The following is a 25,969-nucleotide window of genomic DNA, read 5'->3' on the forward strand; positions in this document are numbered from 1 at the left end:
ATGTATATTAAAATTTACATATAATACTTAATACTTTTTTTTGTTTAATAATATTTATATTTGCCCACAATATTGTTAACTTTGAAACTTGATTTTCTTAATTCATATTTTATTTTTAAAAAATTGTATAACACTGTAAGATTATAATATATTATAATATTTACTATTAAAAGTAGATTTCATTTTTCAAACTAATTAAATGATTTTGAAATCTACAAATAAGAATTTAAAGTATAAAATACTTTTATATCCTAAAATTACATAAATTTAAACAACCTACCATTCATTTTCTCAACCATTCTATTCTCACAACCAAATATGGAGACCTTGATCACAAAAACCCAATTAATTATCTTAATGAAATTAAGAAAATCATTTGTAAGTATCAACATACAGAGAACGTGATTAAACAAAGAGAACTTTGCTAAAAACATATTCATTTATCAAAATTCAATTGTCTTTAGTTGGACTTTTATATCTTTAAAAAAAAACAGTTTTAAATCACCATTGATTTTTGATTTTATCACTATGGTTCATACAGCATAAAATAGTAGTAAAAAAAAACTTACAAAGAAACCTACAAATTATGAATTTTAACACAATGTAAAAAAATAACAACTAACTTCATAAATAATCAATTAGAATGTTTCTTTTTCTTTTTCTCTAGTTCTAAAAAAATACATTTATAACTTTCTTAAACCAAAATCTCAAACACCCAAAGACTCCAAGCAAATCATAATCTTCACAAAATCTACAATATTTGACTTCAACATCAAAACCGTAAGCTACCGTCGCTAAATAAAAAATGCAAGCTCCCTTCCTTGCTCATAGCCTACTTATACGGGTTAAGATCAAATAATACTACAACGTTTGAGTTATGTAGGTGTCATTGAAATGTTAAAAGTAAATAACATCGTTTTTTGTCTAAGTGTATTTGAGATGGGATGGTATAAAAGGCTATGAACATGTGTATATAAAGGAGTAGAAGTGAAAATGGTGAATGGAAATGCAAAGAGTTTTTTGTATGTGTGTAAGAGATGAAAAGTCTTGAAATATTGAACCAAATGAAACAAATAGTAGTCTTAAAATATTGAATAAGTAATATAACAAAAATAGTCTTGAAACATTGAACCAAAAGGAATAAAGAGTCTTTACTTTTAAATTTGTTCTTATCTCTAATATGGCTTAAGGGTATTTCACTTCTCCTTATAGAGTACGTCACATGGTAGAACCTCATGATCTCTCACATGAGGTCTCTACTTTTATATATATATTAGTTGCAGACTCGCGCGTTGCATGTGATAATTTTTTAGGTAAAATATTATTTTGGTCCCTAAACTTTGTAAAGAATTTTTTTTTAATTAATTTTATCATATTTTTTTTAATGATCTCATCTATAAGGTTTCTTTGTAATACCCCACATAATTTTATTTAAGAGTTTTCTTTAAAATATAATTGATGAGTCATAGGTTTTCTTTTATTTATAACTGCAGCCCACTACCCACTAAGCCCACATCTCTAATACAAACTACAGGGTAGAGGAAGAGATAATTAAGGTTTTCATAGAAAGGGTTTTATCAAAGATGCTAAGAGGTTTTTCCTTGGATTTTAGCACAAATACAATTGAAGAGGCAATCAATTATTCTAGGTATGAGTTTGTTAAAATTTGATCATGGAAAACTTTAGTGATGTGTAGATTGTGAATTGGTAATTTCTTAGATTACTATTTTTACACTATTTCAATTATTCTTAAAGCCTAGAATACCACTGCTTGGAGTCTAAAAGAACAACCGAAATTATTCAAAGCATGAATAAGGCTGCATTGTTTTGTAGGACTATAAGGGCTTTAAGGTGGATAGGAACTTTTAGGACTATTGATCTATGCCATAGGGTTTATTATGAATTGCTAGAGAAATTGCAACCGACCCCACATGATTTTAGTGAGTCAATGTACATAAAATCACATTTTTGTCAAAGTCCAAGTTTTTTGATGGATGATTAATGCCTTGGTAGTCTTTGCCTAGACTTTGACTATTCCCTACCACAATGAACCATTAGAAATCAACACGTCTACAATTCTTTAAAAGGATAATGACAAACTTGCTTCTTCTATCCGATTATAATTGCATCTCAGAATGCTTAAATATAAAATATATATTAGGGTCATTGATATTAAGGGTCCGTTTGGATGTAGCTGAAACTGAAAAATACTATAGCAAAATAATTTTTTAATGGGTAAAAAACACTGTTCACGCTTAAAATTACTGTTCATTGGCCTAAAATCATTGTTCATGACCAATGAACAATACACAATGCGCGTCCCAGTGAAGAAAAAGAAAAAGAAAAAAGGGAAGGGGCTGAAACGCAGACGCTGGGCGTTTCAACCCCTCCCAAACGCACTCTAAGTCCATGAACAAGTCAAATTAGTTTTGGCCCACAATTTTTACTGGGATATATATTAAATCCTAGGTTTACCCATAGTGTGAATTTTAGAACAGAGTTACGATAATAGAGCTTTTAGTGAGTCAATTTGTATAATTCAATAAGATTTATATTTTGTGGAGGATATTAAGTAATTTTCATGATTGATTATAGGTCCTATTTAAGAGTATTTTGAAACTATTTGGAGGGTGTTTCAACTAGACTTTCAGAGTGATTCAAGTGCAGTAAGTAATTATGCATAATATGCACAAGTTTTGTTCTTAGGTTCTTAGAAGTTAAAGATTTTCAAAAGTTATATTATTTTTAAGCTTACATTTTTAAAAGTTTATCAAAAGACATTTTTTACATCATTGAAAGAGAAACTTTGATTTTAAAAAAATAATAATAATAATGTTCTAAGGAGAAATTTCGAATTTTAAATAACGTTTTGAATGTCCAAATCTCATTTAAAAGATGATTTCTAAACTAAACTATATTCCGAATATAATTGAGTTTCAAAGTAAGTTTTCTAAAAAGATTCTTGTTCTTTAAAGTTCATATTCTTGTTTTTCAAATGGTATTTAAGACATTTCTTTTAGCAAATTTGATTTTCAAACTTACTCAAGAATTTTAAAAATATTTATATAAACTCTTCAGTTTCTATTCGTTCCCTAGGAGAGTCAAGCATCTTTTGATTTATGCTTTAATTTGATATTGTGATATTTGATATACTTTTATTGTTGGAATAATTGTTAATATTGAGAAAATTATTTTATGTTGTATAAACTTTGTTTTTTTGTGATATGTGACTCAAAAGTCAAAATGAGTGTTTTTAGAATTGATTAGATATATGTGTAAATCCATTCACAGGATTGTATGTGAGAATATGTGTTGATCTCTCACCAACAGAGGTTAGATGTTGGTATCTGCTCACAGGATTGTATGTGAGAATATGTGATGTGTATATGTGACACTATGCTCTGATCAATTATATGTATGTGATTTTAAAATGTGATTACATATGTATTAAATGATTTAATATATGTTTTGTGGAATAATTATTTTTGATATCATTGAATGAGTTTGTGAAAAATCAAAATACTCGTGCTTTGCTTGACTCTATTCCATTGTGTACTCTGTATAATTACTTACTAGATGTGTGGTTCACCCCATCAATTACTATTTTCAGATTAAACTGTAGTTGGGAATATAGAACCTTTGGATCACTTTGTAAGGTGCAAGGTAGAGCGTGGAAGTTGTAGGCGACTTCAATATTTCTTGAAAACTTATAGAATTTCAGTTACCTTATTTTGTAATTCATGTTTTATATAGTGGAGATTATTTTCGATTTGTAGAGTTTAAATTTTTGTTAGAGGTTTTTAAGAGTACTTGTTTTTTTGGAGTTTAAAATTTATTTTGGATCAATTATGTTTATTAAGTTATATAAGTTCAGCAGGTTAGTCATGCATCTAAATTAATGTTCCATGGATTTGAGTTGTGACATTCTTACTATTACTATATATTTATTGGTTGATGAATTGCATAACATAGATATTAAATGAGAAGTAGTGAGATGCAGAACTGTTCATTAGACTTTTCAATTTTATTTCTTATGTAATTTCTATTATTATTGGAGAACATCTCATTTTAGTTATGATAGGAAATATAATTTCCTTAGTTAGAGTTTGATTAGTTCTAAGTTAAAATTTTGTATTATTAATTTAATTAAGTGAATATAATGGTTGATTTTATTGCATGGTAAAGTTTTTAATATCCTCTATTCAATTTCTGCGGTTAGTTGTTAGAATCATTAGGTCTTCAAATGGTTCATTTGAAAAAATTGAAACTCTTCTTATTGGATGATCATGCATACTACCCAGAAATCTAATTGACGTTTAATTTCAATTCTTTTTTTCTTCCTCCATTTATTCTTTATTACTTTGTATGTTCCCTTGCTTGCTGTAATTTTTATGGTTTTTGTAAGGTCACAATTTACACTCAAACCCAAAAGTAAGAATGGAATAGGCCCAAAAAGTCCAATACAATGAAATTTGTAGAGAATAGGCTTGAAATCTAGGTTCTAGTGGAGTCAAATAACAAAAATGATGGGCTAGATTGCAACATCATACACATTGGATCATTTATGTAACGGAAATCATCCTTGGACTCAGGCCGAGGATAATGGATCTTATCTTTCACTCTTTCAAAGATAGATTACAATCATGGGTGCTAATGTGTACAGTGTTTTCTTCCTTTTTTCTCCAATCCCCCTCTTGAATGTCTTCCTTCGCCTTTTATATCATTCCCTTCTTCTCCCTATCTTCCAAGTATGGATCAGATTACTGATTTAGATACTTGTCCTATCAATCAATCCCTAAAGTCTTTGGAGGCAGTTGTCAGGTTGAATCCTGATGCTCAGACATCACTTCTCCATTAATGCGGCCAGAGAGTTAGCTATAGAGCATTCAATGCGGTGGTAACATCTTTATTTTAGATATTTCATAGCCCTTCTTCTTATCTTGTACATCCACTATACCTACCCTTACTTATAGGATTTCCTAGAATATTGCCTTTGGACGCCAGACAGCCCTCTCCTACCTCGGCTTTACATAGTCGAGGACAGACTCTTCCTCGGACCACCTTCTTGGATAACCTTGATCAGACCTAGCTTCCTTATCCATCAGTACTGCCTTTTGGGTTGATATTCCCACATCCTCGAACCATTCAGTGTCCTCGGATTGGGTCTCTAGCCCAACACCTATTCCTAGGCCCATTGACCCCACAGTTTTCAATAAGAAATCGATATCATGGATGTCTTAAATAGTTATAGATGTAGTTACGTTAGTGGTATGTCAAGAGTTTTTGTTTTTTTTCTCTTCTGAATTTTCAAAGAAATATAAAAGGCATTTCTCTAGTTTGGTCTCGATCAATTAAGGCACTCATACTATCTTAACTGCAGTAATAATGAGCTTTATTTTCTTTTTTTAATGTATGAAGTGGTTAGGTTAGTGGTATGTCAAAGTTAAAAAAAAATTCCAAGTATATGTAAAAGGTATTTTTTTGAAAAATAAAATTGGTGACTTTTTGAAGAGTAGAAATATGATTTTTTTTAATTACATTTTTCATAGAGTTCATTATTTAGTTATGAACATTTAAATTAAAGTAAATAAATATATAAATGTAAAATTATATATAAAGTTACAACCAATGTTTTAAAAACCGGTACGGAGAAAGAACCGAAAAAGAAGCTAATTATCAGTTTTTTGGTCGAACCGGTGATGTCATAAATAATTTAATTAAAATATTAAAATAATTTATATTTAAAATTTTAATTTTAATAACTTGTATTAAGAAAGAAAAAAAAAACTTTTTTTCCATACCACCTTTCTTTTCTTGTCAATAATGGTGGACAAAGAATAAACTATTTAGGAGTGTTTGGTATATCATCTCAAACAAAAATTTTTAATTTTTAAACAATATTACACATTTTTCTACACATTTTTTCACCTACATATATTTTCAATTTTTAAATACATGTACCAAACACCCTTTAATATTTAAGCTTCATCTTTCCGTTTGTATAAACAATATTACAATAGTATAAATTTAACTATTTAGTTATTCAAGAAGATTTAATTTAAAAAAAAAAAAAAAAACTCAAAAGTCAAATGACAAGACAAGTCACTGACTTATCTTGTCAATCCACTTTTCCACTCTACTCCTATTTTTTTTGCTTTGTGAATTGAGATTCCCACTCTACTCCTAGCCACACGTTTACTCTCTCTTTACATTTTTTTTTTTTTTAAATCTAATACACGGAATACACTGATACGCTTATGGACCAGCATCTAGAAAAAAAAAATTCCAATCTTCTCTCTCCTATGGAATCCATCTCTCTCTATCTCTCTCTCTGTCTCTCAGGAAGTCAGTTCTATTGTTTATCTCTAAAATACCATCATCAGTTCCTCTCTTCCTCACTGAAGATCTGTAGATACCACTCCAAGATGCTAATTTCAACGGCAAGCTTGAACATTCAGTCATTTTCTCTCTCCCAAGCATAGCCAATCTTAAAAATAAAAAGACTTTATTGCAAAAATCTGTCCTCACCATGAGCAGATCTAAGAGAGAAAAAAAAGATTTTTAGTTTTTACTGAAAAAAAAAGCTCCATTGCAGATCTGTTTCAGTCATTTTGAAAAACCGGTTTGACCGTGCCGGTTTCTAATTCTCAATCGAATCGGCCGGTTTTTACTATTTACCGGTTTTTAGAGCATTTTCGGTTTTATGCCATAACCGGACCGGATTGAAGGCCGGTTCCCAGTTGAACCGGTCGGACCGGCCGGTTCAATCCGATTTTTAAAACCATGGTTACAACTACACAAGATGAATATGTATAAAATAATATTTTTTGTTTTTGATTATTCATGAATCATTATTTCATTGTTTTCATATAAATATCTAAATTAAAGTTTTTTTAACAGAAAAATCAATATTAAAATAGATGAATATATGAAAGTAAAATTATATAAAAAGTTAAAACTATCCAAGATGAACGTTTAACCACCGGTAGATGTGTGTTTTTTTAAGGCTAAAAGTATGCTTGATTGCTTTAACTAGAACTATATAACTATGCAAATATTATTGTGAGTGGTTCTACCATTTGCAAATTATCAAGTTTGGTGGCCTTACAAAATAGGTATTTCATTTTGCAAAAAACTTTACATGAACTCCTCTTTTGTGACAATTTTTTTTTTTCAATTTTTTCTTTTTGCCGAAACAACTTAAGAATATTAAGATTTAAGTTATCACATGTGGTAGCAGTAAAACATGTTAGTGATATAAATAATAGAAATGTTAAAATATTTAAAATGCATTTTTATTTGATTGTAATATAAAACATTTTTTTCTTAATATTTTATGTAACTTTTCCCATAAGATCAATATTGTTGACATCCTTTAAAGATGATACATAAAACTTTTGAGAAGAAGAAGTAGTAGGAGAGAATATGATAATGCATAATGTAAAATTATTAAGTTTGCATGATTTAAATTTGTGGCAAAAAAATTAATATAACTATGATAAAGGTTTTTATCTAAATGATATATATAGTAGTCCAAATATTTCTATTCTTGATTCAAAGAATCTATTCTTAATAGTCTTTTAAGTCTACAAATTTCTCAATCTATAGGTTCATACACATTCAAAGAATGCTATCTAAATTATGAATTATATGGACTCGTATCACACACAAATATTTTGATTCCCCTAATGTATGGTAAAGGAAGGCATGTGTGTATCTAGCTTTTTCTTGATTTGTGCTACATAATTTAATGAAATGGGGGACATGGCTGAATTTTGTTGAATAAAATAAGATACAAAGAAAAAAAAGTAAAAATATAATATATGGCAATAAACATCAAATTATTCAAGTCATGCTATGTAATATAAGAACATTATATTATTATATACTATATGCATAATGTAGTAGGATAATAAATAACAATCAAAGATAATGAAAAAGATAACAACTTAAAACACAAAACTAAATCACAACAACCTAAAGTAGAATTCTAATCAACACAAAAACTCATCAACCTAAAATACTAATGCAATAAAAAAAAAGGAAAGAGAGAGAGAGAGAGAGAGAGAGAGAGAGAGAGAGAGAGAGAGAGAGAGAGATGGATGTAACGTTTTTGTGTGAGAAAACTATGCATATAATGGAAGAGAAAATGTCAAATTTATAGTGAGATAATGAGAATAAAAAGAGTCAATATAAAAGAAGATAAAATGATAGAAAAATAGTGATATTAAGATAGTAAGAGCATCCACTTCAATGGATGCAAAGTCTTGCATAATAGAAAAAGACACAAATTTTACACATTTTGCCTAAAAAATGCTCCACATCAGTGCTTCTAAAAGTGTACATATTTGCACATTTGCTATAGTAACTGTGCATATATGCACGGCTACTGTAGATCTTGTATCTAATATTTGAAATTTTTTTCTCTCTCCTTCAACTCACTCGCTCAGCTTCTCACTCTCACCTCTCTCTCGTTTTATCTCTCCCTCAGTCCACCGATCACAGGTATCCTACCTACGATGATCATCGTAAAAGCTCAGAACTTTCTAGAACAACAACGCACGAGACCCACGAGACCCACGATGCACAACGCACGGAGGAAGCTCGTTGAGATCAACAGGCAAACCACACTGTCAATCGCCTGATCAATCATCAGACCATAACCTCTCCTTGTTTCTGGATTTCTCGTTGGTTCATCAAACCATCTTGTCTCTGGATTTCGCGTTGTTTGATGGTTTTGATTAGTAGATTTCTCGCCGATCGTTGCCCATCAAACCATCCCATCTCTCGTCGATTTGGATTTCTCGTTGTTTGATGGATTTCTCTGGTTCATCAAGTCACCGTGATCTCTCGTCTATCCTTTTTCTTTGTTTGATTGTTTTGATTAGTGGGTTTGATGATTTTGATGAGTGGGTTTTGACGGTTTTGATGAGTGGGTATTAATTGGGTTAATGGAGGCTGGCTTGATGATGGTGGTTGTGTGGGTTGATAATGGAGGGCTGGGTATTAATAGTTGATTGTGGCTAGGTATTACTTGGGTTAATGGTGGCTGGGTTTAGAATATTTTATTGAATAAATGTGTAAAATAGACAAACTGATGTGGGTGTTTTGTAAAAATGAGTGTATAAAAAGAAAAGGTGAAGAAGAACAGGAAGATACACCACCACTTTGCCGCCACCATTGTCAAAATACCATAATCAGATCTCCATACTCACCAATAAGTGCTCGAAAATTCAATACCACCTTCAAGTTGCTTGTGGATTGATTAGGCAATGCATTCTTCTGAACTAGTTATCTGCCATTCACACTGTATGGTCACCAAAATTGGCTTAAATTCACAAACTTAATGTGATTTTCAATTTTCCCCCCTTTATCTCATAGATTTGGGAAAGGGTCTGATTCATGTGAAAGATTGAAGAAAACCAAATTTTCTACAACACCTTTCATATAGTCCACGCATCGCAAAAGGTCATAGAGTTATTGATTCACAATATATGTAATTGATAAAGTACAATACACAATATAATTCAGTTGAGAAAATAGTATATAAATTTATTCATAAGCTTACCAATTTTGACAAGAAAACGCTTGACGAATGAGAAGCATAATTCAGTATATTAAACGAAGAGTGCAAAAGAAGATAGTGTTGGTTAGAAATAGGATGAAAGAATGAAGGAATGTTGTGGGTTTTTTCAGTTTGAGGGATTGCATTCCACAATGTTGGGAAGGGGAAGAGAGGTAAAATGAAATGGAAAGTTTTTTTTTTAGGAAGTTGCAATTGGTTTTTGCCACATGTTTTTATTTATTTATTTATTTTCTTGATAGAAGTGAGATATTTGGATTTTTTACCCGTAGGTTTTTTGTTTTTGATTTTTGTCTATTTATGGTTTTAATTTTTTTTTTTTTTTTTACAAACGAGGGTATCCAGACATCTTCAAGTATTTGACTATTTTCTCAAATGTATGTAATCGCCCCATCCCACACACAAGATGCTAGCAAGAGGTTTTGAACCAAGGATCGGCATCAAGCTCCTAAAACTCCTAACCAAATGGACCCTAATATATAGAGAAGTGATTATATAGAGAGAGAGTTCTAACATATGGCGTTCATTTTTGTGATTTTTGCTCTTTATTATTGTATAGTAGACTAGCTAAGGCAAGTAAGTGTATTGACTTGGTCATATTTGAGCCCTACACGTGGACAAACTGTGAGGAAAAGTAGAGGGATGTTGGTGAGAGTAGGGCTGGCCCAAGAAAATTTGGGGCCTAAGGCGAAAATTTTATATGGAGCCTTTTTATATGTACACATTAATTGAATAATTTTATATAATACTAATTAAATCAAGACTAATTTGATGTAAATATAGAAATTGATGAATAATACTATCTAAACTAAGGTTAATTTCATATAGAGGATTGAATATCATAGTTGAACTATTAATTTTAACAAAATGAACTAAAAAATATACTATTTTTTTAAAAAAGAAACTTACTTTAACTTGGTTATATGACAATGCATAGTTAAGTACAGTTATAATCTTTTTTTTTTTTTTTGAGAGATCATTTCAATATGCTGCTAACCCCGTAGCTCAAACCATTTTCCCCTAGACCCCCAAGCACTTTGTATATGGGGTGGTGCTAATTCAGCTACAAGGCTTTTGGCAAGTACAGTTGTAATCTAAATTTTAATTTTATCTATACTTTTTAAGAGAAAGAGATAGATATTATTTGGTGTGTGGTTTTGTAGAAGATTAGTTTACAAAAATTAAGTTCTCAAACTATTAGAGGAGATTAGTTCTCATTGATGATCTATCACATTTGCAGCATCTTTTTTGAATCATTTTAGAGTTTCAATTAGTTGAAATTTCTATTGGTCTCCTATTTTGGAAGCCTTGTTAGAAATGAAAAAAAAATACTTAAGATATTACAAAATGTTTACAATATAATATAATAATGACTATAATTGATGAATTTTAACAACTGAATTTATTTGTATTTGTATTTTTATTTGAATTACTTTTTTATGTGATTGGTAATATGTCAATTAAACCTATATTATAATTTGTGATATCTTTAGCATTACTCTTAAAAAAAATATCAATTATTTAGAAATTTTATATTTTTTATAAAATTTTGGGCCTCTTACAAAGTGAAATGAGGCCTTTTTTTAGTAGGAAATTTTGTATTTTGTTGTGGGGCCTTAGGCCTAGGCCTTAGGCCGGCCCTGGGTGAGAGGAATAGTACTCTTGGCTTGTGGCAACGACATGATCACCATTGGGGGAAGCGAGATGTGCGGTTTGGCATGGACACCCAGCACTACCATGAAAATGATAGCGATTTCTATTGGTTAAAGGTTGTAGAACATCCCTCATTAGCTAGTACTATGCTGGATCGCTGTTAAGGACACGCGCAATGCTCTTAGCTTCCATGGTGTGTCTTTTTTTGTCGATACTTGTCCCTCACAATGTTGCAAAGCCACCTTTCATCCCACTACCCTGATATCAGCAGATTTTATCTCTCCTCCAGCTATAGCATAGTACAACAGCTATATTAGGGTTTGTGGGGAGGAATGAGAGTGAGACAACTGTTATTGTATGTCTAACAACATTCCTCGTACTATAAGAGGAACATGTTACTGAGCAATTAGGGTAGAGAGATAAAAAATCTAGGTAGGAAAGAAAGATAAAAAGGATAGGTTTTTGGGAAGAACAACACCTTGTGTAAAACCTTACACTTTCATACAATACATAGTTTTTAAGAGTGAGGGATATTTAATCCTTCACTCGCCGTGGTTAGGGTTGTCCAAGATCACCCATGCACCCGTCCCACTTGCCATACTAACTAACCCGGTCTGGAAATTGCCCGATCCGACTCATGTGATGGGTCAGCGATGGTTTTCGAAGTCCCAAACCTGATTCTGACGGGTCAGTTGACAGGTCCTTGCATCTAATCCCGATTTCAACTGACCCAGCTGATTCTACCACCAAAAGGCAACCGATCTCTATTGTTTGAAGAATCCCTCAATCAAATCTCATCGAGATTCGGCAAGGTCTCGCCAGACATGGTTAGTTTTCAACTAGATTTGCCAGATTTCGACCAAATCTACCAAATTTTTGGCTAGATCCTGTGAGTTTTGGCCAGATTTGACTCCTATCGAGACCCGACCACCTTCCAACAAAGAACCTACCAATCCGACCCGACTCTCTGACCTGTCAGTGGCGGGTCTAGATATTGTCCACCCAACTTGGTTAGGTTGGTCGCGGGTTAGGCACAAACTCGACCCGGACCGACCCATGGTCACCCTTAGCCATGGGTTTTCATCCCTTTTAAAGGGTTTTCCATGTACATCCTACTTGTTCTTTACAATTATCAAACCAAGATATTGATCAGTTTTTGGTGTAGACGGGAATTGAACCTCAAAACTCTTATTCAATTATAGAGACTTTACTGGTTGAGCCATCTAGAATCCACAGAAGTGATTCCTAAAATCTCATGAGATCTGGGTTCAAAAATTTTGCCAAAAATTAGGTATATTTTTTAAAGTAAATTGGCCTTTGAGCACACACATGAGCGTGTGCTTAGAGGCTCTTTTATTTTTTGGTAAAGCTTAATAATTTGCATCGATTATAAATTGAGATTACTACATTTTTCAATCATAAAAATACCTAGGAATGTAATGTTAGGAATATGAAATAATTGTTGTAATCCCTTTAGTTAGGTAGTTAGCCAGTTGGTTGAGATTAGGATTAGGATGAGTTAGTTAGGATTTGAGCACATGTATCTCATTTAACACATGACTTAATTCATAGAGCACATGTTGGATTAACTAGCCATTTATCTTGAGCCATGTGGGCCAATAACATTAGAGCTAGTCCCCTATAAATACATGATTGTAATTCAACATTAGATATGAATTGAAGAATAAACCAATTTCTTAGTGCATTAGTGCATCTCTCTCTCTCTCTCTCTCTCTCTCTCTCTCTTAATCACTCTATATCTATATGGAGGGTGACTACTTCGAATTAAGTCAATTTGCCTACAATTTCCATCAACCCCCCTACAATTCATACTCATCCCCATTAGGAACCTCTAGGTTCCTAACAAGTGGTCTCAAAGCCGTCGATTTTAAGACCAGCAATTGTGGCCAAAGAAAACTTTTGAAAGAAATACAGCAAGTGTTGAACAAAGCCTTAAAGGATGTCAAAGATATTTCAAAGATGGTTAAGGCCTTGGCTGAATCTAAAAAGACCATGAAGGAAGAGCTCTTAAGATTGCAAGAGGATCTTGAGTACATGACAGAAGTGGACTTACAATCTCTTGATTCAATGAAATTCAAAGAACAAATCAAGTTCCAAGAATCTACTGCTATTATTGCAAGCGGGAATGTTGATTTTTGTGTCAAAGTGGATGATGATATACATGAAGACGCAACCCTTGAAGTTTAGTCCAAAAAACCAACAAAGAAGAAGATGATGATTTTTCAAGAACCAATTCTTGATGCACCAATGGAGGCTTCCATTCAAGAGTCTATGATTCAAGGATTGGCAATCCAAGTGTTGGTGATCCAAGAATCCAAGATGCGAGCGCCAACAATTTTAATGGTTCTAGAATCAAATAAGGTCTTGAGGATACAAGAACATTCAAATGTTCAAAGAACATGAGACCTTGAAGATTGAAGAACCATTGAAGGCTCAAGAATTTGAGCAAAGTTTGAAGACCTACAAAGAAGAAATGTGCACGAGACCGCTTGTCAAAGAGAAATGCATGAATATGTTGATCAAAATGTCTCTAAAGTATTTGATAGGCCAAAAATGTATTGACCCCTTGTAATGAATTAACCAATTAATTAGCCAAGTGAATTAATTAGGTTCAATTACATGCAATGAGCGTGGCAGTACAAACAAATCACCCAATAACTAAATATGCAGCGAAAATTAAATGACACGGTGATGAAAATGGGCTTTTGCCCTTCCCTAATTTACTCTACAATCACAATCAACATTGCCTTGAGTTCTCATTGGAACTGGGGATAAAAATGGGTTTGTGCTATACATTTGTATCGGATTTGTGTTTCTAATAAGTTATTGATAGAAATAAATGAAACTTTTTTTTTTCCAGTAAGTATTATTCTTTCATTTCAACTAATGGGAATTTTAGTAGTTGAAAATATCAACTAATTATTGCTCTGATGATTGCTAAAATACAAAACAAAGATTTTTTTTTTTTTTTAAATGTGCATATTCTAATGGGAACTGTTAGAAACTGCTAAAATTTATATATTGTTTAATGAGCTAAAGTTGCTAGTGGTTTTGTCCTTTGCTGTGTTGTGTTCTGTGTGGACCCTTAAAATCTTTCTACATTGAGGAAAAAATGTTTAAATGTGGACTTTGTGGTCCATTCTCATGTGATTGTCTCCCAAAAAAAAGTTTCGCATGTTTCTATCAATAACCTATCAGGAACACAAATCCAGCACAAATGTATAGCACAGACCCAATTGCATCCCCAAACCCAAAGTTCCAATGAGAACTCAGCAAAAATGTATAGCACAGAGTAGAAAAGTAAAGTGTAGAGTCCCAATTTCTCAAAAACTTTTTTTTCATTAACACGCTACACATTAAGTAATCTACCAGCAATTTAAAAAAAAAAAAAAAAATCAAGAACCCTAACTATCAAGACTGTACTTGTGGTTTAACTCGAGAGAAAATTTTCCAAATCCTTTACATGGGTTTTGATCGGACTACCGACTTCTCTTGATGCTGAGAGTTTTACGTGTTGATCTGGATGAAGTGGACCAAAATCTCGAAGAGAGGGTGTATGTGTAAAGGGCAACTTGATTCAATTGCTATTGTGTTTTTTAGTGAAATGGTGTTAAGAGTAACAGTAGTTGCACAGGTGGGTAACGTTTTGCTAACGAATTAGACCACAAGTAGGCAAAGTGCCATTTTTTAAATCACGGGTGAGTAAATTGTAATTTCTCTAGAAGACAATAAATAACTTTGCAAACCCTTTTTGGCATCCACGATCAATGGACTGCCTCTCAGGTTATTGGAACGCTTCATCATGCAAAACCTTCATGTCAATCTCATTGAGCCCATGCGTCTCAGTCTCATCTGCACCTTCAAAGTCCCCCATCATTAACTGGTTCTTAGTTCTTCTTCTTAAAACCCAATTCCGCATCACTCTCTCTTATATATCACTCACGTAATCACACGAGTAATTCAATGCCGCCCAATTTCACTGTTTGAGAAAACAAGTACAACCTGAGTCCTTTGTTACACAACAAGACATGGAATTTTCTTTCTTCTTTTTTCGAAAGAAGACATGGATTACCAAGTGATACCAAACAAAACCCATCATCAAATATAACGATAATAATCTCCTCCAAAAAAAAAAAAAAACTATAACGATTATAATCACTATTACCCAAATTTACAAACCAAACTCAACACTCCAAAACACTGACAAAAATCTGACACATAAGTATAAACAAAATCCCTCACAAACCGCACAAATACAAACTCACAATCTCAGACTCTCACACTCACATAACTAACAAATTCACACATGAATCTTTCTACCTCTAAAACACGAACACACCACTCTTTACGCAAGACAAATACTTTGGGCAAATCCTCAAGTATCAAACTATTTACAACAATGCCTATTTATAAGGCTCAAATTCTATTCCTTTATGTATAAGGAATACCCAATTACTTGTCTTATAAAGAAAATTCTTTCGATCCAAACTGTGTATGAGAGAGAGAGAGAGAATTTGAGCCTTATAAATAGGCATTATTGTAAAAGAAAGTAAATATAAAATGCATTGTGAATGCATGCCATCATTAAGTTGATGCATTAGACACGTCCTGGGGAGGATTAATTGTTGTTGATGCATCGGACACATCCTGGGGAGGATTGATTGTTGTTGATGCATCAGACACGTTTTGGGGAGGATTGATCATTGTTGATGCATCAGACACGTCCTGGGGCGGATTGATCTTTGTTGATGCATTAGACTCATCCTGGGGAGGATTGATCATTGTTGATTCATCATACATGTCCAGGATTTATCATCTCAAGACCACCCTTACACCCATAATCTTGAAGGGCCTTTCTTAGATTTGCAGTGGGCAAAATCACCTCTAGTTTTCGCAGACTAGACAAGCTCTTTGGAAAATCTGTTAATTGAACACATTTTTTTATCACCAGATGCCGAAGATTCACCATTGCTTCTCCTCCTTGTGTCCATTTAGTTATTTCCAGTTCCACCATTTGGAGGACTTGGAGTTGAGGAAACCCACCTGCATTGAAAGTAATCTCCTCTATAGAAACAGAATTTTTTCGTAGTTTGAGTATGCGAAGATTAGGCAGCTTCTCTAGCCTTTTCATGCAACTGTCCCCAAGAGTTGTATCCTGTAAAGTTATTTTGGTGAGTGTCAATGGAAATGCACTTGGATCAGGAAGTTTAGAAGGTGACTCAATTTTGAGGGATTGAAGGTGGTATAGATGGTCAAGGCTTTCAAGAAAATCAGCTGTTTCATCAGGGTTTTGGCTAGCTAGTTTTAATTTGTTAATATTAGGGAACCTGGCCCTGACCATGAGGCGCTTCATTCCTTTCTGGGGACGCATGCAAGACAAGGTTTGGAGGTTCTCAAGAGATTTCTCATCAGTTCCCCAATGCTCAGGCAGGCTACGGAGATGAAACAATTTGAGATGTCGTAGCTGCTGCAGCTTCCAAATTTCATCTGGCAAATTGCTCAAACTAGACTCTCTCATGTCCAGTGTCTGAAGATTTAGGAGATTGCATATAGAGGAAGGCACATGCCTGATGCCTGGAGCTCTTATCCTCAAGTACCTCAAATGAATTAACCTTCCAACCTCCTTGGGAATTTCCAAGACTTCTACCATCCCAAGGTTCAACACCCTGAGCAACTTGAAGCCTTCATAAAGTGAATTCCACTTAAATGTGGGAAGCCTAACATTATCACCTGGGACAGAAAAATGGAAAGAACGGACACCTTTACAGTTGTGGAGTTCTGAGAAAACATCCTTCAGCGAAGAAAAAGTACCATGAATGGCTACTCTTCGAGTCTTCTCCCCAGTCTTTTCAGGAGCATCACTTGATTTATCTGGGACTTCAAGAAACTTCATTTCTCTACCCTTGGAAATGCAAAACTTCCAGATAAGATCATGGATTTGGCACGTCTTCACTCCGCCATCGTTTCTCCTTGCAGTCGCTTGGATCAAGTGGAGACCAATAAGCTCCTCCAAGTACTGTTGTCCAAAGTCCTCCATTCTTCGACTTCCCTTTTGCCGAATAAATCCTTCGGCCATCCACAATTGGATCAGTTGCTTTGTGGGTATTTCAGCCCCTTCTGGGAACATACCAAAATAGAGAAGGCAGAGGCTCAAGTGGTCGGGTAAATGTTCGTGAATAAAGCTTAGAAGCAAATGCAGATCTATGCTTTGCTTTGGGGAAAAGTTCTCCTCCATTGGGGGATGAGGATTGGAAGCCAAGTTCTCCTCCATGGGGGAACTAGGCAGTATCACTGAGCCATGAAGCTCTTGACCATCATTGTTATGCTGGCTTCCTTCACCAGAGGATACATCTAAAGTACTAGCTAATCTGGACCAGGCTTCAACACTGTCCCCCTGCATCACCAACAATCGGCCTAAAATTGCAAGTGAGAGTGGTAGCCCCTTGCATTTTTCTGCCATCTGTTCCCCCAATGATTCCAAATTTGCTTTATTAGTTACTGCACTGAACACTCTCTCGCGTAGGACTTGCCACCTCTCTGCCTTATCAAGCCGCTCAAGTAAATAGCGTTGGTGGATGGTTGTACGATTAAGCGAAGGTTCATGCTCAGGCCGACAAGTGAACAAGATTTTACTTCCATCCATATCATCAGGAAAGGCCTGTTCTATGATCTCCTCCCATCCTGCTTCTAATTTCCGCAGATCATCCAGGACTATCAGATACCGCCTATTTGCTAAGTACTTCGATAGCTTCTCTTGCAGCTCTTTCTCTGTCATGTCTTGCCTCTCTCCAGTAGTGATCAGCTGAAGAGACTCTAAAATTCCAAACAACAACTCTCCAGCTCTGCAATACCGAGATACATGGACCCATGCACGGTATTTGAATTGACCCTGAACAGAACTTTTATTATAGATTTTCTTGGCAAGAGCAGTCTTGCCGATTCCAGCCTCTCCAACAATTGAAATAACCGCACGACGCTGGTCCAAGTTAGATAGCTGCTTCAATAAGCTCTCCATTTTGTCGGGAAAGCATAGCAGGTCAACTTCCTCGATCTTCCTGTCAATTGCTAAAAATGAATGGCTGCTAGCTTGGACACTGCTTCCTCTTTCACCGTAAATTTGTTTGACCTCCTTCATGCTGCTGTGGATAGTTCCTAAGACATCTCGAAGCTTGTTCCTGTGGTCAAAGCCATAAATGAACTTCCTGAACTCACCTCTCATCCTTTGCTTTGCGATCCTGACAGCCAACTTGTCAATGTCATCCTCAACCCGATAAGCAACCTTGTTGATTTCCTCCGCCATAACTTCCACCTCTCCGGCATTCCCTTGACCCACAGAGTTTCTAATAAAGCCACTTGCCAATCCAAGCTCCGCGTGGAATGATCTTAGCTCATCCTCCACTTCAGGAAGCAGATCAGCATCTTGGTCTAGCAGCTGGTTCAGAGTCTCCAGGAGCAAAGAAACAACACTGTCAGCCATTTTTCTGCTATCTCTTTTTGCAGCAATGAGTTCACGACTTCAACAACAAACTGTTCTTAAACTTTGTATCATATACCCAGTTTACAGCCAAGAATTAAGATCAATAATTTTGTATCAAATTTTAACTCGGTTAGCTATACTTAAAAATGAGTAGAATTGACTTGGGTACTATTAAAGAGTAACTATTTCCAATCTTCGTACAGCTCATTCTTGTTTCATATGGGAGATTCAACCACCGATGAGGACCTAGACTGGCGTTACCTAACTATCAGAAAAATCATTAATTGAACACAATTTTAATATACTTAAATCTTTTCTTCTTTTTTTTTTTTTTTTTTTCCTTGAATAATATACTTGAGTTAGAAGACTTGACTTGATTCTTGGATCTTTATGAAATGTAACCAATACACTTGAGTTTTAGAAGTCTTCCATTGAACCATTTTGGTAGGCTATAAGGCCCTTTAATAAATGATGAACTTGATGCATTGCCCAGAACCGTACATGATGGTTAATTGCCTAGCCTCCAAGAAAATTTTTTGTTGGGTGTAAGTGGGTCTTCAAGATTTAAACTTGGTTCGATGGCAAGATTAATTCTCTTTATAATTCTCTTTTAATATAGATTTTGCGTTTATTGTAGTAGTTATTTTACGCTAATGTAAGGAAGTTTATATTCATCCCTTTAACTTTCAGTTCATTTTACTTTCAAGCTCTATGTTTTTGTTCAGATAAGTTTAATTACATATTTAGATCACAATTAATCTAGTCACACTTGATCACAATTAATCACGTACACATCATCACCAGTCACCACTAAACTCAAGTTCTCGTCTTAATTTAAACAATCCCAAATCCATGATTCTCTAATTTTCAAATCTGTGAACTTGTTATCCATCGAACTCAAGTCAAACTCATAACCTCGAATCAGAATTATTCCATGGAATCAAGAGTCTGATACCAAGCACGTGAATTAGTCAGTGTATTATTTACTTATTAATTGCCCTTTTTTATTATCATACTTGTAAACGTTTGATTCTTGGTGTTAAATTGCAAGTTTGCAATCCCACTTTCCAAATTTTGATTTAATTATTGAAAGTGGTTGAGATTATTAGATGACAAATATAATAAGCCATCTGCAGGTAATAAAGAATGACTAGAGTCTACAGAGAAACCCAGCAAATGCGGCGGAGCATCAATCTCTGGCTACAGAGTTGCCTACCTCAGTTATATCAAGATTAGTGATATACCATGTTACTTACAACAACAACCAAAAAAAAAAGGTGAAGTACCCTAAGTGGTGCCTTTTAGATCATAGGTTGACAAACTGCTAACCACAAGAAGAAAAAAAAAATCAAAGAAAGATTTGATTATTTCAACTACTCAGCAGCTATTACAATAGTTTTCAATAATAAAGTCACCAACGTGACCTGAATGGGAAATAAAAATGACCCTGTAATTACTGCAAGATTAATCAGAAATTTAAAATTTCAAAATGTTTGTACACTTTAGATCTTTAATATCTAATTTGAATCATAAAAAATGGATCTATTATGGAGAGGATACTTTCCAATACCATTTAAACCTGAATGGGAGGTTCCAAATGATACTAGTATATACCTACAGAATTAAGCTATTGCGAACAATTTTCAAAACCCAATTGATGTCCTCTTTGTACTTGAGTCAAATTTGTAGTATTTACTATTTAGGAGTTCAAGTGATAGCCCCTCTGTAATGATATTTTTTGTGGTGTTCCATATATGCGATTCAAACTCCACCTACCCCTCCCCAACTAACTATCTCCTAAAAAACGAAAAAATTTCAGCCCACACTGTTGCCAAGCTTACTTTTAGGCTTAAAAGCCATTTCTGTTGTAATAAGCAGAAAGCCTTGAAAGTCTTCTTGGATGCTTGCATTGTCGTTGACTCTTCTGCTTGATTAATGATATAAGAAATCCACCAACAAGCTAATAAAGAAAGACTGGAGAGGAAACTAGCAAGTAGCAATTACTGTGAATCAATCTCAAGCTGCATAATGATAATCGGAGGGGAGGGGTATATACCAAACAAACAAGTATATTCTAGTCTGGCTCTCTTTAGCAAGAAGGTCAAGGCATTGGTTGGTCTTAACCCTAAGCCAAGAGCCCACCTGTACTCATGCACAATGGAACCATATTAATGGGCTTCCTTTGTTGCCAAGATCAATTGCAGCTAGAGAATCCATAACCAAAAGAAACACACCAAAAACGCAAAAGAAAATGCAGCTAGAAGTATTGCCATACCTAAAGTGGCACCTTTTAACAGGGAAATAAGCTTGTAATGGTGTGTAATGCGTCTTATGATGGTATTTGAAAATAATTTGAGGTGACAATATTTTATTGAATTTAAACTTGCTGAGTATATAGGCGATCTCATGTGCAATCAATAATATGGGTAAAAATTAGTCACATATCTTATTGTACACACTCATACACACATATTCAAATTGCACATAAATCGTGACTTGAAGCCACAATTCCAAGTTGGAAATTGTAACTTCAAGTCATGATTTATGCCAATTTTTGACTGCTCAGTTCATCTAGATGGATATACTGATTTCATAATTAAGTCGCATTCTCTTCAAGAGCAACTTTAATACAAAAATTAAAATAAAATCACTCAGTACACAGCCAATTTAGCTCTTGCATGGCCTCGGTTGATTTGAAATTGTTCTGTAATGCCAAGATGTGCCATAAGAAGCCATACATGAGTGAGGAGCTCTCCGCCTTCCGTGAGCTGTTGAGCATGATAATATCCCCTGCAATGACTAGCGGCATAACCTAGGATCTCGATCCACACGTCACAGACAAACTCCCAAACAAGCTCCCAATTTTTCTCTTCACCCATTTCCTGCAATTGTTTTGCAAGTTTATTTGCATAAAAGAGCACAGATTTGCTCCTGTCTCCTTTTACCTTAATCGGTTCAACATCAGTATTCACTTCAAGCAACATTTTGCAAAATTTCACTTTATTTTTTGATAGATATTTTTCCTGGAAAAAATGCTTGGCCTCCTCACAAGTGTCTTGAAACCTGATCATCCCAATCCCAATTGGCAACAGGAAAGGACACATGACTAAGAGATACAACATGTAGTCTGATAGGTTCTTGCTCCATTTATGACTTGAATATTCAGCAGCCAAGTTTTTGCCACCACCTGAGTGATAGCAAAGATCTGTAGCAATGTGCCAGATAAGAATGCTTTGGTCGAACTCTACCTCAGTGGTCCAATTGAATGAGAGAGAACGTTCATATTTTTCAATATAATTTTTAAAAACAAGATTGCCTCTGGCACTACATAAAGATGAAGTATTGTTGTCATCTGGTTTCTTCAGAAAATGCTGGAAGATCCAACCTTTCAATTTGGGGGAGATTTCACAACGGTATGTATACCAGCTTTTCTCAAATGTTTTATAGAAGATAGGCGAATGTCTCACAATCTTTTGAAAAAGTTCAGGTTTGTCATCCAAACAAGGCACGGGCTTATCTTTAAGGGAAAAGCTTAGCAAATTGAACTGAGGTATGGAATTTGACCACCTCTTTTTGTTAGAAGGTAAAAGAAAAGACACTACTTCAGAAATAACATGTTGAAAACAAGGAATCATCAATCGAGAAACCTTAGATTGAATAAAACAAGAGATTAAAGGAGAAACCTTAGATTGAAAACAAGAGGCCAACGGAGAAACAATAGGTACAAAACAAGAGATTGGTCGAGAAATCATGGATTGAAAACTCCTTTTTATTTGAGAAAACTGAGATTCATGCTCACTCAACCATAGCTTTGTCCAATCGGAGGATAGCAGCAAAATGACAGCATAGAATTCTAGAAGAATAGCTCCAACCAGCAAAATATAAGTAATGATGAGATCAACCTGCGGGTGATTGTGCTTCTCAATAATCAGGAAGAGCACGAACACTATAATAGTGCAAGAGGAAGTGATGAAGCGAAAAATGCATCCCATAAAGGTGGATATGATAGGAGCCTTTGTATAGAAAACATCATATGCAAATCCAAGCTCGATTTCAACTACCTCAAAAGCAGTTTCTGATGAAGTGAGATTTTGGAAGTAGGACCGGCTCTTATCTCGGTCATGGAAGCTAAGAATAAGATCTACAAAGAGCAGTTTAAAAGTGTTGAAGAAGCTGTACGCAACAGGCAATGTCCGTTTACTAGTGTCACCGTTGTTATTGCCATTGCCAGCAGCATAGGATTGGTCAGCAGCCTCAATCACTTCAATAGCCAACACACTAAACCCCTCGGCCTTTTTCAAACCGAACTCCTCCATGAATTTGGCATAGTTGGGGCCAGGATCAGGACGATAGAGCAATGAATCAAGAAACTGCTCACGATTTGCAGACCTCAGGGATAATGTCCTTTCGACGTACTTTATTAGCCCAGCAAAAAGCATGGGAATGGTCAGGAATGAGAGCCAAGTTCCACTCCGGGCCGTGACGGTGATATAAATTGCCACTATAGTTTGGACAAGAAGTCCAAGCAGGTGCCTTATCCACAACTCATTGTCCGCTAAAGCATAAGCAGTAATTGTGTCTGGGCCGCCAAGATGCAACAACAGGAATGGTGCCCAAAATGCCCTGAGCTCATCATTGATACTATTAGTATTGCTACTGCTAGCAATAACACAAGTGCAGGAGTTTCTTTGGTTATTGGAGAGGACACCTAGTGCAACAGTTGCCACCCAGTCTGCTGTTAGATATGCAGACCATAGAGACAATCTGAGCAAAGTGTTTGGGTTATACTTTCTGCGATTGCCTAGAACAATCAATGATATTTGCAAGGTGAGACTGATCAGGACCAATATTCGTAGCTCCCAAAGGTCCCATATTTTCCTTGCCTCTTCTGGGAACACCTGGACGAGCTTCCTCTTCTCCACAAAAAGCCAACCGCTCAAAACTGAAAGCAAAAGAACAAACCTTCAAGCTTTAACACTTGTACAAGAATTCTATATTTATAATAAAAATAACTGCTAATGGCTTGAAGTAGAAGTTCCATTGGGTTATATTGAAATTTTGCGGTTTAAGTTACTTGAGAATTAAGCTGGTGACTTACTTGTAAGTAGCATTCTGATTCAGCTTCTGTGATCTCTGAACTGCATTTCTTGGTAATAGAATTCTGTGAGAAATAGAGCAGAGCATGCAAACAATGAAATGTGAATGTGAATTCTTTCACATGCTGAGTGTTTGACCAGATCAAAAGGAAATAAAAGAAAGACTCGCTGGTCGCTACCCGCTCTAAACCAGAAATTTAATTTGACCTAAACTAGTACCGTTTGGTATGTACGTTTTCAGCGTTCACCGTGTGCTAGTGTGAACATAATTAACCTATCCTGGACTTAAAGTTTTCTTTATTATTCCTTAAACTCATTAGTTGACTTTTTAGTTAAGTTAGTAAATTTTAAGCTTAATTTTTTTTTTCTTTGAGAAACAAAGCTTTTGATAGTTACAACAATGAGATTTGAACTCTAGATGTCATAAAAGTACTAAAAGGTGTCAATTAATTGAGTTACAAAACTCTTGACAAGTATTTGTTTATCTATATACCTCTAAAAACTGAAACGTAACATTTATTGTTGCTGCGCTTCAGTTGAGCCACATCAACATCCATGTCATTATCATTTTTCTTTCTAATTTTCTTATATTTATTTTTTTTACATTTACTTATTTTTTTAATAATTACACTACTCTCAAGCATAATATCACTATTAATCTTTTCTTTCATCTTCATTTACTTTGTCTCTTCATCTTTCCATTCCTTACCTTTTCATCTCTCCACTATACCCTCAATCTTAATATCACTATTTATCTTTCTCTTCATCTTCTTTTATTTTGTCTCTTCATATTTATATCATCTTACTATAAATTTGTCATTCTCTCTTCCATCCTTTGCATAGTTTTCCCTCATAAGAAGGTTATCTCTCTCTCTCTCTCTCTCAAAATATTTTTTGGAGTATTTTTTTTCCTGTATCTTTGCTTTAAGTTGATAAATTTTTGTGTTCGTTATAACTTTACTCTGGGTTGATGCGATTTAGTTTTGCATTTTAATTTTTTTTTGTTCTATTTGATTGTTAAATGTTATCCTATTACGTTATAATTTATATACATCTAAAATTTAAAACGTAGCATTTATTATTGTTACGCTCCAGTTGAACCACATCAGCATCCACATCATTATCATTTTTCTTTCCAATTTTTTTTTGAACGTTTACTTTTTTTTTTAATAATTACACTTTCTTCCACATTTCTCTTTCTCTTACCTTTTCATCTCCTAACTACCCAAAACCTTAATATCACTATTCATCTTTTCTTTCATCTTCATTTACTTCGTCTCTTCATCTTTCCCTTCCTTACCTTTTCATCTCTCCACTACCCTCAATCTTAATATCACTATTCATCTTCCTTTATTTTGTTTTTTTTATTATCATCCTTTTAGTATAAATTTAACATTCTCTCTTCCATTATATGCATAATTTTTCCTCACAAAAAATTTATTTCTCTCTAAATTTTCGGAGGATTTTTTTTTTTTTTTTTTTTTTGCCTCTCTACTTTAGGTTGATAAGTTTTTGTGTTTTTTAGAACTCTATTTTAGGTTGATCCAATTTAATTGTATTTTAAGTTTTGTTTTTTTGTTCACTTTGATTGTTAAATCTTATCATATTGCATTATAAAGAATTAAAGATAGTATGTAAGAATGTAATATTATTATATTACATAACACGTTTTGGATAATTTGGTATTTATTTAGAGATAATTAATTTGGTGTTTATTGTTATATTTTTTTTTTTTTTCTTCTCATATTAATTTATTCAACATATTGCATTATGAAAAATGATAAAATTAATTAGCCACTATCATTATGGAGTTGTAGTCTATGGTTTTACGTATATAAATAAATGGAATATATAGAGTTTATATATGTAAAGATTTGCATTAAATAAATTTTATATATATATAAAGGTTTAAGAAAAAGTATATGTATGGTTTTTATTATATTAAAAGCTAATGAAAAACTAACTGTTAACAAATAACAGTTAAAACAATAATATTATCACGCACAATGCGCGGATATGCAACCAATATATCTAAAAGCTGAAAGGTAGTATTTATTATTATTAAACTCCTATTGAGCTACATCAACGGCCACATCATCCACTTATTTTATATCTCTTATTTTCTCTTTCTAAACTTTT

General features: G+C 34.0%; 1 protein-coding gene and 1 pseudogene across 1 annotated transcript; both read right to left on the reverse strand.

Annotated features, from left to right (window-relative positions):
* Positions 1-15,370: 15,370 nt before the first annotated feature.
* LOC142610117 (putative disease resistance RPP13-like protein 3) lies at positions 15,371-18,832 on the reverse strand (annotated as a pseudogene).
* Positions 18,833-21,168: 2,336 nt separating this feature from the next.
* LOC142621947 (uncharacterized) lies at positions 21,169-23,999 on the reverse strand. The gene is made up of 2 exons (XM_075795331.1): positions 23,833-23,999; positions 21,169-23,676 (listed from the first exon to the last, which is right to left on the reverse strand). Exons 1-2 carry the CDS (start codon positions 23,843-23,845, stop codon positions 21,386-21,388), a joined length of 2,304 nt encoding a protein of 767 aa, XP_075651446.1. The 5' UTR covers positions 23,846-23,999; the 3' UTR covers positions 21,169-21,385.
* Between the last annotated feature and the right edge of the window lie 1,970 nt (positions 24,000-25,969).

Source organism: Castanea sativa, chromosome 1 (assembly GCF_040712315.1).
Source record: "Castanea sativa cultivar Marrone di Chiusa Pesio chromosome 1, ASM4071231v1".
Taxonomy (NCBI): domain Eukaryota; kingdom Viridiplantae; phylum Streptophyta; class Magnoliopsida; order Fagales; family Fagaceae; genus Castanea; species Castanea sativa.